The sequence below is a fragment of the Oreochromis aureus genome, linkage group 17 (assembly GCF_013358895.1).
Source record: "Oreochromis aureus strain Israel breed Guangdong linkage group 17, ZZ_aureus, whole genome shotgun sequence".
Classification (NCBI taxonomy): Eukaryota; Metazoa; Chordata; class Actinopteri; order Cichliformes; family Cichlidae; genus Oreochromis; species Oreochromis aureus.
The window spans coordinates 9,830,474-9,844,544 of record NC_052958.1 but is presented as its reverse complement, the minus strand read 5'-3'; the positions used below and the strand labels follow the sequence as shown (position 1 = coordinate 9,844,544).

The following is a 14,071-nucleotide window of genomic DNA, read 5'->3' as shown; positions in this document are numbered from 1 at the left end:
ACGAGTGGCTGGACCCAACATTCTTCCATAAGTGGGTCAAAAATGGCCTGTGTTAAAATCAAGGGTGTTTTTATGTCGCTTTTGTTATTGTGATTGAGAATAATCATTTGTGTTATATTTTATACTATATTTTAGTTCACACAAGAATGATTTGATGTTTGAAATATTTTTTTCACATTTTGAAAATTGAAAATGAAAAAAAAACAAAAACAAACCAGCAACAGAACAATGTCAACATCCATTTTGTGTGTGTGTGTGTGTGTGTATGAGAGATACTTCCTCTCTTTTTGTTTCCTTTGTGCTCCTGTCTGTATGAAGTTTTGACCTATTTCTGGCTGTAATCCCTTCACACAGGTACATTGTTTTTCCCGCACCGACTGCTGACTTTATGATCTTTGTTACTTGGATCTGAAATCTTGTTGTCTTTGATTGGCTTTTTTTCCTGGGGCCCAGTTGTGGCTTTTGTCACTGTGATTGGGCTTTGCCGTTGGGAGCAACCTTCCAGCCGGCTTCTCATATGTGATGCAGCAAGCTCCTTTGAGAGCTCGGTGAGGAGGGCCCATCATGCAGTGGCGATACCAGATACCAATGTGAAGCTGTACCACAGCACCATGGGCCACCTCTGTGTTTTACACTGGGAAGTGTAGGCGCCGGCCAACCATAGAATGTGATTAATTGTGGGGGTTTTTTTTTTTATCCTTTCTGGTATTTTCCTCCATGCCATACCACTGAATGCAAACTCTGTGCTGTAAACCTCTTCAGAAGACACTGCACAGGAGGCAACATTATCTGTGGTGATGTTGCGTCTTGTCTTTTTGAACCTACTGCAAAACTGCTGGACCGTGGTTTCCCCCAGATTCTGAACTTCTTCCCCTGACTGTCTCCCAATATAAACCAGTCCAGTTCTTGCATAGGGGATGCGTGCATCACAGACTCAGAAGAACTTTTGGCTATGACAAGCTTGTTTGGCATCTACTGTAGAAATTTGAACCTCCCCCTGAACAGCACAAGCTGTTTGTCTACAGTGACACAATCACTCTAAATGGTAAATGTGTTCTGCCTGCTAGTTCTTGCTGTTTAAAATAATCTTCTTAATGTGTTACACTCTTTGTGGTCAATAAACTATATTTTCCTGACAGTCACAGTTGACAATAATCAAAGGTTCCCATGAAATTCCATAGGAAATGATTACAGGTAATTTTTGGCCCAATTACGGAAGCTTGGGGTAGGTTGTGCATTTTCCATTGTTATGCCTCTCTGACCTGTCTTCCCCATGTGATGTTTTGTGTAATGTATGTATGGTCGGAGGGTACGATGGCGCCGCCATTGCGTGCAATAGGTCGGCAGCCTTATGAAATTTCCCCTTGTGGGACTAATAAAGGTATATCAATCAATCAACACAAAAACTAAAACTTTGTGAAATGTATAAAAGGTAAGTTTATACAACTTTTTTAGTGTCTTGACAATCTGGTGTCTTAAAATGTAAACATAAAAGTCATAATATTAGTGAAATATAACATTATTGTTATTTTGTAATAAACTGACATTTACAAAGTTGTGTAACCTCTGTGTCTTTATGATCTGATGACATCCAATTACCAAAGAATTAATTTATTGTTTTCTATTTGAGTTAATAGTGAGGAGTCTGTGCACAACCAAAAGAAAAGAAATAAAAAGAAGGGAGTCTTTTTCTTCTTCTTAGTTTTATTCGTTGTTTGGTTTTGAATTCTCAGTTATTCCTAGTGTTATAAGTTTTCAGTCCTAGTTATATTTAAGTCCCATTTGTATTTGTTCCTCAAGTGTTATCTGTCTCATCATCCACTGTCATTTCCCCTACTTTTAGTTATTCATGTGTCTGCATTTCCTTTCCTAGCACCACTCTCACTTCCTGTTTTATTTTTATAGTCTTTTGTCTCTTGTATTCTCTTTTACTTCCTCCCCTGCCTTTTAGCATTGATTGTATTCACTTGCTTGTTTGCCTTTCTTCCCTTCTTACCTCGTGTCTGTGTAAGTTTGCCTTTGTTGCATTTTACTGTTTCCCTGCCTGCCTCTTCCATTGGGCGTTTCAGTTTCGGTATCACCCAATGTTTCAAGCCTAAACTTAAATAAAAGTGTTTTCGAGATAGAGGGTGGGCATTATTACTCTTGAAATTGGGATTTAGTCCACAGAGGGTCTTTTTTATTAACCACCTAGGTCTGGCGTCCACATATGTGGACATCACATTTTGGGTGATAGGGCCTGATATCCACTTACGAGGACATTATACTGTCACTGTTCTATCAAAATTTAAAACGAATGTCCTCATATGTGGATATCAGGCCCTTGTAGAGCAAAATCAGGTAAAAAGATATTTCTTTGTTTTTACATTCATCAGATCCCAGTCAGCCCAAATAGCAAAGAGAAATTAATTATATACACCCATCAATCTTCTCCCATTTATCCAGGACCATGCCACTCTGAAACAGCTCACCAAGAAGGCACCCACTAGTCATCCTAGTCAACTGTCCAAAGCACTTCAACTGGCTCCTATTGATGTCTAAGAACATCATCTTCCACATGGCGAGGGTCCTCCCCATGTCCCTAAGGGAGAGCCCAGTCACCTTTTGAAGGAATCTCAGTGGCCACTACCCAAAACTTGTGGCTAATAAAATATAAGTAACATTTTAGGTCCCATTTCTTTGGTGGGTAATCCAACTAAAGTTGGCAGAATTCACTATAAATTAGGCTTTTGTCCCTCAATCAATATGTTTAACTACTATTTTATGCATTTATAAAATCATCAAGACTGGCATAAAAGAGAAAGAGAACTTTTTGTTGAAGGATATGTAGCGGCCAAGCCTGTGCCATTTTTTCAACTATATGTCATGTGCCTTACTTCTTGTGCTGACTATATGTTGAGCCCAGTTGGCTATGAACAAAGGTGACAGACTACTACATTGACAGGACACATGGTCTCTGAGCTCACAGGCTTTTTGTGTCTCTGCCTCTCAGAGCAGCGCCTCCCAAAAAAAGATGCTGCATCATGGTGCCTACACTTTAGTACGTTCCCCTCTGATCCCTCTCTTAAGGCCTGAACAGCAGCTGTGGAGATTAGAGAGGAGAGGCCACGGACACACACGGAGGGTCTCCGTCACATAAACTCGGTTGGCCAGGACAGATCTGGTTCAGACTGGACTGGGCTTCAGTGGCAGAAGACTGGATCCAGAATGTGCAGACAGCTTTTTTCTTTGCCATTAAAGACCTGAATTAAATTTCTACTACTTTCATAGTGGACTGTATCTTTTGTTGGAATTTCCAATCCCAAGCATCTTCATTTTGGGGTCTACACCAGATCATAAGCAAATCAAGAACCGGTCTGTCTGCATTTCTGTCATTTCTGTGCTTATCACACTTTGGCCATGAGCTGTTTTGGGTATCGTCGAGAGCTGAGTAAGTATGAAGACCTTGATGAAGATGAGCTTTTGGCTTCTCTCAGCGCCGAGGAGCTGGCTGAGTTGGAAAAGGAGCTGTCGGACATCGATCCTGATGCCAATGTGCCCATAGGACTCAGACAGCGAGACCAGACAGATAAGACCCCGACAGGCACCTTCAGCAGAGAGGCCCTCATGAAGTACTGGGAGAACGAGACACGTAGACTGCTGGAGGATGAGTTAGGTGGAGCAAGCCCAAAACTGGTTAGTGTTAACATTTATTTTATTTTTATGTTTTTGTGCTGGTGTTCTATTAGTTTTGCCAAAGAACAGTGTAACTTAAAGCAACATTATTACAAATTCTTCTAGTAAGACGCTGTCCACATCACATTATCCTGCTAGCATTACAAGCTTTTATTAACTGCATTAGTCTAAATAGATTGGAAAGAAAAGCGTCTGGACTTCTTTAAGTTGCTTGAAGACGTTTCATCTCTCATCCGAGAAGCTTCTTCAGTTCTAAGGTCAAATGGTGGAGAGTCCCAGATTTAAGTCCTAGGGGAGTGTCCCCCAAGAGGGTCATGAACCCCCTGTTGATCCTCTACCTAGATCTGACCTTAGAACTGAAGAAGTTTCTCGGATGAGAGGTGAAACGTCTTCAAGCAACTTAAAGAATCCAGAAGCTTTTCTTTCCAAGCTCTTTAGACTACGATGGCCTGGATGACTCAGAACCTTCACAGACATTAACTGTATTAAAATACAGGATGAAGAACAGGAGGAGGACTGTGTGACAGCAGAAACCAGTGAAGGAGAAGAGGACAAAGATGATGAAAATGAGAAGGAGCAAAAAAAGAATGAAAAACAAAGTGAGGAAGAAGAGGAAGCCGAGAACAGTGATGAAGAAGAGGAAGAAGAGACGGAGAGTGAAGAAGAACCTGTAACTGAAGAGGAGGAAGAAGACGAGGAGGAGGAAGAAGAACAAAATAATAAATCAAAACCTGAACCGTCAAAAAATTCAGGGCAGGTGACGTCGTGGGCCGAGAACCTAACCCTACTCAAGCCCCAGAGGGTGGAGCCTATTAGGCGGACTCCTCCTCCTCCTCCTCCACCACCTGCTGACCCGAACACCACTGGAAACCCAACTGTCGTCGATGATGCTCTGCAGCGAGTGCTTAGAAATGACTCTGAACTCACTGAGGTTAATCTCAATAATATAGATGACATCTCACAGGTACAAATAAAATTCTTTCATGACAAACTAATTTCACAAAATATCTTCACCAACATGTCACAGGAAATGTAGATAACTATGGTTATAATAACATAAATAACAATTAGCTGCTGACTAAGAATTGCACGAATCACCACATTACGTTCATTTAGGTTTTGATCATTCTGTGTGTTGCTTCACTTGTGTTATCATAAGGCAATCAAACAAAACAGGTTTGCAATCAGCTATATCATGAGTTAAACAAATTTGTGACTTTGTGAAATTTAAATCTATAAGCCTTGTTTCCAAATCCAGCAATTTTGCTTAACTTTAAGCTAAATTTACAACCAGGCAGATGAAGATACAGGAAGTTCTTTACAGGAAGCTTTGCAGGCCTTTTTTAGCAAAAAGGAAAGCACTGAGCAAAATGCTAATCAGCTGTCTTCTTATAATGACTACATTTTTTAGTAGCTTTTTAAATTTTATCCACATTAGCATCCTAGAAACGAAGTCATGAGATGATCACGTTAGTTCCCAAATTATTTCTCATTGACTAATATTAGATGCTGGCAGCTGTCACCCTGGCTGAGGCTGGCAAATCCAAACCACCCATGAGATTCAGGGGTCGGCAATCGATTTTCCTAAGGAACCACATGAAAATCTGAATGTGTTGGAAGGCTTGGAGTGGTGTGGCTTTCCAAAACACTCCCAGTTCCTCATGTGCTCTAAAATCTGTGTTTGATGCTAAAGCCATTCCGGTGGGTTGCACAATAGAAGCAGGAAAGTAACTCATACAAGTTGCGGCTAATTTTAGTATTGTTGTAACAGCAGCATGGGACCAAGGCTTTGTGTCAGTGTGGTAAACACTGGCCTTTCTGAAGTGTCAGATGACTTCAGGAATGTCCTGGCTTCTATGTGGTGGTGGCAGTGCTAAAGGGAACAGAATCATATTTTCTTTCACTTTTTATAACGCTCTGTGCTTCAAGGTTCTTTTATACTGAGAGGTTCTGATATGTCTGAAGAATTTAAATACTAATAATTTACTTCTCAGGAAACTCTCATCCGATTTGCTGAAGCATTGAGGTCAAACACACACGTGAGAACCTTCAGCCTCGCAAACACCCGAGCTGACGACCCCGTGGCTCTGGCCATTGCTAAGATGCTAAAGGAGAACTCCTCCATCATCAGCCTGAATATAGAGTCCAACTATGTGTCTGGAAAAGGCGTGATGGCTCTGGTTCAAGCACTACCAGGAAACAACACCTTGACAGAGCTCAGGTTTCATAACCAGAGGCACATGTGTGGAGGACAGGTTGGATTTCTTTCTTCTCATTCCTATTCTGTGTCTGTGCTGTGCTAATGACATCATGACATCATCACGTGCAAACACGTCTTGCAGGTGGAAATGGAGATGGTGAAAATTCTGAGGGAAAACTACACCTTGATCAAACTGGGTTACCAGTTCAACCTACCTGGGCCAAGAATGAGCATGACAGGGATCCTCACCAGGAACCAAGACCGCCAGAGGCAGAAACGGCTACAGGAGCAGAGGCAGCAGCAGCAGAACCAGCAGGGGGCACAAGAAGGAGCTGTTAACCCCAGAACCACTGCGCTGGTTTGTGGCTTTACTTTGTCTAGCTGGACAGCATCGCGCACCCCACTTATACTAAAATTCATACTAACATTACTGTTTTCAAAGTTCTTATTTTTGTGAAAAGGAGTAAGATCTTCATCATAAATTGTTAACTCCAGAGCTGACGATCACTCCAAGGTTATCGTTGACACTAAACTACAGAAGGAAAACTGTTATATTACTTTTTCTGCTTATCCGTTTATTTGTCTATGCGCCTTTCTCTGCCAGCAGAGAGGAACACCAAGTTCATCACCTTACAGCTCACCCAGGGCCTCTCCCTGGTCCTCACCCAAGCTGCCCCGAAACGACCTGGCTAAAAAACAGACACCCCCTGCGCCACCTCCACCCCCACCTCCACCCCCACCTCCTCCGCCACCTCCTCCTCCACCTCCTCTCCCGCAGCAGGAGAAGAAGAAGCCCACGAGGATGATTGCAGAGGTCATCAAGGCGCATGAAGCGGGCAAGAAAAAGACGGTGAAAACAAAAGGGAAGAAGGGGAAGAAGGGGAAGGTGTCGGGCAATGATGAGACAAACAGCATCCTTAAGGAGCTCAAAAATGCCCTTAGGCCTGTGTCGGTAGAGAGGAGAGGGGAGGAGGGCAGCAGGCCATCAACGCCAATGAGGTCAGCCCATGATCAGCTGATGGAGTCCATCCGCAGTAGCAGCATACGCAATCTGAAACGGGTAAGTGGTGTTAAATTGATGTGTTTTCCAGCCCCAAATTTGCTTCTAATTACTAATATTCACATTAAAAGTTGTATCAGACTGAAACTTGACTATTTAGAAGAGCACTCAGCCAAAAGTTGTGTGAGGTTAGAGTGCTTCGAGCTTCAGTGTGAGAAAAGTTCAAAATTCAACACTCAAGCAGAAACACAAGCAGACGAGCAGAGCTCTTGAAGCAAAATTGCAGAGTCTCTCGAAAGCAAACTGAACAAGCGGGGAGTTTAATTTAGATGTGTATGACACAGAGTCAGCGGTGTCTGAGTCATCTCTGTGGCTGACATGCTATGTTCTGTCTGTAGAGGGTAGGCAGGCAAAAGGCTACTTGCTGCCATCCAGCACTTTGGCGTGATCACAACGCTTTTACAGCCAGTAAATAATAATGACGGCCAAACAAGTCAAGTATTTTTATCTTGAAGAGGCAGATTAACTGATATGGAGGAAAATATAATAGGACAAACAAGAGGGAACTGCAAATGAACCCATCTGGACTTTGTTTTTCTGTTATTATTCTGAGAGCTAAACTATTTTTACCTCCGAGAAAAGAGATGCTTTTGAAGCTTTATTACAGCTCTTCACATTGTTAGAGTGGAAAATTAGCTCTGCCCTCAGATAGCAGGGTCTCCAAGTGTAGCTGTGAAATTCCAGCCACTTGATGCAGGTATTTATAGAAACTGTTGACTGAAACTTAGATAAAGACAGACACAACACCTTACCAGAACACAACATGGACCAGCAACACACATTTAACACATCTACTGACACCAGCGAGGACATTACGCACATCACTGATGCAATGCTCCAGTTTGTGTTAGTCAGAAATCATAATGACACAATGACAATGCTGTATCCTGCTATTACAACTAGGAAAAGAGTTCATCAGTGGTAGCCAATGCGTCTGGGTGATGAATCTAATAGATGTAGCTAGCTAGCTAGCTTAGCATTAGACTGGGGAAGGGAGAAAACATTAATGTACAATACCAAAAATTTCATAAAAATGTGAACCGATAAAATTACTTAGACGTTTGTCGTCATGAGTTGACCACAAGATTGCTTTAGATGCTAGCAGGTTGCCGCCGTAGCTTATAGTGTGCGTGAAAGACAGCAATTTGTCTGCAAACACTTGCTAACTACTTACCGGGTGGTGGCAAACCTTGAAAAAGTGCAGTGCAAACTGGAAACAGAGAACGTTCGCCTTCAAAGTAAAAGTTGTGCATCTGACAGATTATAAAAGGTGATTTACAGTTTGCGAGGGACTCCTCACAGTTTCACTACTGCTTGTGGAGTAGTTGGCAAGTGTTTGCAGACAAGGTGGCATCTGCCATGGAAAACAGGCAGTCTGCTAGTGACCAAAACAACTGCAAGCAAGTTTTTGCCAAATGGTTGGGGAATACACATTTTTGCCCAGGCATCCAACCGCCGTGCTTTCTTGCTTGATTTGGGTCAAACAAAATGTCAGACAAATCAAAGTCGCGTGGTGAGCAGTAATGTGTATTAATACCTCTTAGCTTGATTATATCATTGTATTTTCCAGGTGGAAGTCCCTCGTCATCTACGATAAAAGTGTCATAAAAGACATAATCTTGTTATCACTTTGATGGAGAATTTGGATACTGATGACGATGGACTGACCGACGGTGGTGAAAGATGACAGGTGAAAACTTGGGTTTTCTAAGGAGGCCGACGTGAATTCTTACTCATAAAAAATACACTGGAAATTTGCACTGCAATGACAGCTTTACATTTTAAAAATGTTGAATTTGTTTTTTTTAAGTATTCACAATAGGAATTAGGTACATGGCATTTGTATTTTAATTTGTGGAAGGAGTGAACTAATTTGTTTACTGACAAGTTTTCTAAATCGCTGTTTTCTTAACTGTAAATATGATTTGTTGTGGTTGAACTGATTTAATTTCTAAATATAGCCACCTGCTGTTTACAATACCACTTGTGGAAGGATGCAGACTCTTTTCTGACTCTTTGGTTTCTGGATGAGCTCCATTTGAAAGAAAGGGGTCAGGCTGTTAAAGGGAAGAATGCAGTCAGTCCCAGAGAGCCACTGTTTTTGTGTTTATCAGTGAGTCAGTTTACTGGTCAAGCGCCACTGATGCATATTCCCACTTCAACACACTCACAAAACACCTACTCAAGATAACACGCATTAAAGCAAGGCTTTTGCGCTCTTTGAACAATTATCAGTGCATGACAAGCGAAGAAACTACGCAAACAAGCGTGATTAAAAATTTTATAATATCAAATAAAAACCGATGACCCCCATATTTGTTCAGCCCAGTGAATGCCAGTGAATGGCACAGCCTATGACCAGTAGCCTAGCTTGGGACGACTAACGACAACTAATGTTTGCTAATGTTAGCCACCTTTAAATATCTTTTTGTAAGTACCAGCTGTTTTTTAGCAGTGTGTGCTGAAATGTATTTTTTGGATGTGTGTTACTTTCTAACAGTTGGTGTTTCTTTTAAGCTACACCGAGTTTCTCCAGAGGTTTTGCTTTTTGGATAGGCTGCCATTGTAAACAAGAACGTGCTCTTCATGACTTGCCTGGTTAAATAAAGGTTCAGTTGACTCACTACACCATTTTGTGGTACAAAGTGGTATTACACAAATGTCCAGCCCTAGTTCAACTTCAGCTGATATCACTTCAACACAACATGCAGATGTTTGAGGTATAAAGTTATAGAGCAGCTTTAGTTAACTTTGGAAGGTTTTAATCCTCAGAGGTGTAAGTCATCATAACCTTAACCTTACCCAATAAACCCTGTTGAATAGATTTTTTTAAAAAATTTTGAATAAGAAATAAAATAGTTTTGACGCATGTCTGTAATTCAATTCAATTCAATTCAATTTTATTTATATAGTGCCAAATCACAACAACAGTTGCCTCAAGGCGCTTTATATTGTAAGGTAGACCCTACAATAATACATACAGAGAAAAAACCCAAAAATCAAATGACCCCCTATGAGCAAGCACTTTGGCGACAGTGGGAAGGAAAAACTCCCTTATAACAGGAAGAAACCTCCGGCAGAACCAAGCTCAGGGAGGGGCGGGGCCATCTGCTGCGATTGTAAAAAGGATGATTTCTGTTTATCTTGATTTGAAGACTCGGGAGAGCATTTTAATAAAAACAAGAGGTGGCATCATGAAAGTACCAATAAATATTTTTAAATGCAGGAATTTATTGTTATCCTCCGTAAATTTAAAAGGATAATACTAATACAGTGCAAAAGTGGCATAAGTACATTCACCAGTCACTTTGTGAGGTATACCTGATGTGTACTAGACTGAGGCAGTGTTCTAACCTCAGTTCTCAGTGGTATAGATTCAAAAAGCTGCTGGAAACATTCCTCAGAGATTTATAGTCCATATAGATAGCCCATATTAACTGTCAGCATCGCACGGCTGCAGGTACACGTCAATGATGCGAATCTCCTCCTCTAGCAGACCCCAGAGGTGCTCTATTGGCTTGATATCTGGTGACTGTGGGGGCCGTTTTAGTACAGTGAACTCATTGTCATGTTCAAGAAACCAGATTATCTGACTTTTGTGACATGGCAACAGTATCCTGCTGGAAGCAGCCATCACAAGATTGGTAGACTGTGGTCATAAAGGGATGAACAAAAGGCAGAATGGATCCATTCTTTAATGTTGTTTACACCCGAGTCTGACCCTACCATCCGAATGGCGCAGCAGAAATTGAGATTCATGAGAGCAGCCAATGGTTTTCCAATATTCTATTATCAAATTTTATGAGCATCAGTTTGCTGCTTTTAGCTGACAGGAGTGGTACCTAGTGTGTCTTCTGCTGTTATAGCCCATGTACTCCAAGTTTCAGTTTTATGCATGCAGAGATGCTCTTTTGCATTTGGCTATAACAGGTGGTTTTTGAGTTACTGTTGCCTTCCTATGACCTCAAAGCAGTTTGCCTATTCTCCTCTGACTTCTAACAAGAAGGCATTCTCATCCAGAGAACTGCCACTCAGTAGGTGTTTTCACCTCTTTTGGGTTACTTATATTACCTCTCTTCCCCATTCTGATCCTCAGTTTGAACAGCAGGTTGTCTCGACCATGTGTACTTGCCTAAATGCAGCTGCTGCCATATGATCGGCTGATTAAATATTTGTCATAACGAGCAGTTGAACAGGTGTAACTAAAATGGCTAGTGGTCAACAAAATGTCTGTTATAGATCAACATCTACCTAATGATTGATGTACTAGTCACCATACTAATTATTCATGAATTATTCATTCAAAATATTTTTTTTTTCTTATTTCAAGTTATTTTGTCATAAATACAAAATTAAATGTGTCTCTATCCTGGAAAACCTGGTATAATTTCCACATTGGATAAAGTCCTTCCTGTCTTAGTCTGAGAGGACAACCTAAAGTGGTCAAGACCAGAGAACCACAGGATATAAGCACTTAACAAATAGGTATGCCCTGTTAGAACAGTCACACTGACATGATAGTCAGGTGCTAGTGAGATGACAAATCACACAGGGAAAGAAGGCATGACATGTCAAGAAGAAGATCATATAAGGTGGGGATAAGAGTTGAGAGAGTGAAAGCAAGAGACTGAGAATTGTGATCTATTAGTGTCAGCCATCCTAATCCTGGTCTTGTGTTTGTTTATATGTCTTGGAAGAGTTCCCCAACTCCTAAATCCACAGAGCAGCTGTTCAAAGAATACAGCAGTGTCAGGCCCTGAGAGGTGGCAACGGCCAGAAAACTACAGATTTGTTCAGGACCGACATTCTCCAAAGCACCAGTCACGTGATCATTGGGTTTATTATGCATCAGAAGGCTTAGGTTTCAACATTCAAGATTCAAATTTGCTGAAAAAATATGTTTTCTATTTCACATATAGCCACCGACTCTGAAAACTTCTTCTCATTGGTGGCTGAGGGCACTGGATGGAAGACATAAAATGTATTTCAGTAAGCTCACTACATTGCACAAATTTGCACAAATGAAAGCTGCAGAAGCAATGCAACAATAATCTAGATGAGAAAAGTCTGAATATAGTTAAACTGGGCTCCTATGGAGGGGACTCTGTATACTGGAAACCATTCTATCAGTGGCATCCGATGCACAGCAGCTCAGTATGCACAATACTAGCTAAGTGTCCTGCAGTTTAAAAAAAAAAAGAAACAACTTCCTCTACTCAAGCACAGCACTTTGTCATGTCTGTCAAGCTGTAAATAGAGGCATTCTTCCATAAAAATCATCGATAAAAAGCAGAGACTTCCTGCTTGTAAATGCACTCAGGGTGGTCACTACACTATCCCTTATGGAATTCTTGCCATGATTTTCAGGATGTACACTGGGTTTAATGCTCTGCAGAGAATTTTAAAACCCTTTTCTGAACCACAAAAAATGTTAAGCAGGCATGTTCATGTATCACATATTATGCCAAAGCCACACATAACCCAGAGCTGTTAAGCCTCTGAGTCACAACATTCGGGTTGTTTGACTTATTAACATAGGCAGCTACTGCTGCTGTTAGAAGAGTACAGTTAACCATTACAATGATGAACTCCATTGATAAAATGTCAGTGGTGTGTCAGGGGTGAGCAACATTTTATTTTTCATAGGGTCAAAAGCTGACACACGTAGTGCCGAATTATGTTAACGTGGTAGATTATTTTACAATAGACTATTTACCATCGCAGAAAGGCTGACTGTTTAAAAGACACTTTTATGTGTTATGTGCCAATTCTGATATCCCCGTGTTGGTTTTGTTCTATACCATCATAACAGTGTCACTCCAGGATCAACTTACCAAGAAATTAGCTAATGGTTTTAGAAGCTATTTCAAGGCTTTTTTTCCCCTTTTCCCACCAGATCTCAAACTTATGACATCACAAGAACGTGATTGGTCAGTGGCTTTTAATCTTTTAATCTGGCTTTCAATCCTGAACCAACATTATTATGATATAGAAACACCACCAATATGGGGATATCAGATACACCGCATTTAGCTGTGCTGTCACTGTGTACAACAATCTGTGGCTTGATGGATGGGAGTATCACATTTAAACTTTGATAAAGGAATTATATTGGCATAAAGACATTTTTGAGTAATTTATCCAGTTTGTCTCATTAGCCAATCGACTTGCCCAACATCTTTTTTGTTTTTTTTAATAAACTGGCTCAGGGTCATTGGAATATTAGTTACAGTGAAAGTGGCAAGGACATATGTAGGAGTGATTTGCATTCATAAACGTAAATATTCCATATTCAAAGGAAGAAAAATGACATAATACCTTTGAAAGCATTCTCATTAATGCAGACAAAAACTTTACAGAAGTGCTTCTGCTTATATAAAAGCTTTTTCTCTCTGTGTGTGCTGGTCTCTGTGGAAGTACTGTATCAAAGTAGGAGCACACTGATGGAAAGTGCCATACCTGCCCTAATCCCTTTCATAAGCTCAGCAGAAGACAGGAAAGATAACAGACCAGCTTACTAAAAATAAATGACCAAAGCACAGAGCTGTTGTGGTCATTACAGTTGTCTATAAATAACATGGAAAGGCCAATTATTATTTCCTCAGTCTTTCTTTCTTGTGTTTGTGTCTGTCTTGTGTATATAGCTTCCTTCATTTACTTAAGAGTATAATGCATTTTGTTAATCATGAAATGGCTCCAAATACAAAGAAATGCATGCTTAGATTTACAGAGTCCTGTCAAATAAGGTAACACAGCCTCAATGGCTTTTACTGGACTACTATTATCTTGTTACCTCACATGAGCTCATTCTGATCACAAGGGGAAAAAAAAAGAAAGTCTTTTTTATTTCAAGAGTCAACAGCTGAAATTCAGTCAGGACTGCATGAACACACTCATGTTTTGCCCTATATTTCTACCTGGGTCAGTAAAGGTTGTGATAATCCTCCATCCAGCTGTTTCCAGATCTGTAGGTGATGGGATCTACATTGCTTGCTCACATTACATGCTGGGCTGACATGATTGTGATCTCTTTTCATTTCACCTCTTCATTATATAAAAGGAATGTCACCATGTCTTGTACAACAAAAAAAATTACCTGTGGTTTTGTACAAAAGGCAAAGATTGGAGGAGACATC

At 40.7% G+C, this 14,071-nt stretch overlaps 1 protein-coding gene across 3 annotated transcripts; it reads left to right on the top strand.

Annotated features, from left to right (window-relative positions):
• The first annotated feature begins 3,110 nt into the window (after positions 1-3,110).
• On the top strand, positions 3,111-8,534 carry lmod2b (leiomodin 2 (cardiac) b). Of its 3 annotated transcripts, none has more exons than XM_039600734.1 (6): positions 3,111-3,675; positions 4,172-4,606; positions 5,670-5,930; positions 6,018-6,233; positions 6,480-6,935; positions 8,506-8,534. In XM_039600734.1, exons 1-6 carry the CDS (start codon positions 3,400-3,402, stop codon positions 8,530-8,532), a joined length of 1,671 nt encoding a protein of 556 aa, XP_039456668.1. In that variant the 5' UTR covers positions 3,111-3,399; the 3' UTR covers positions 8,533-8,534. The 3 variants fall into 3 exon arrangements, with proteins under 3 accessions (XP_039456668.1, XP_039456667.1, XP_039456666.1); XM_039600733.1 differs by having other exon boundaries at positions 4,172-4,639; positions 6,483-6,935; XM_039600732.1 differs by having other exon boundaries at positions 4,172-4,639.
• The last annotated feature ends 5,537 nt before the right edge of the window (positions 8,535-14,071 follow it).

Bases quoted from the DNA above. Each gene is read 5' to 3' on its own strand.
- lmod2b (XM_039600732.1), top strand. From the start codon at position 3,400: ATGAGCTGTTTTGGGTATCGTCGAGAGCTGAGTAAGTATGAAGACCTT. The intron at 5,931-6,017 runs GTTGGATTTCTT...CACGTCTTGCAG, and splicing joins GGCACATGTGTGGAGGACAG to GTGGAAATGGAGATGGTGAA. The intron at 6,936-8,505 runs GTAAGTGGTGTT...TGTATTTTCCAG, and splicing joins GCATACGCAATCTGAAACGG to GTGGAAGTCCCTCGTCATCT.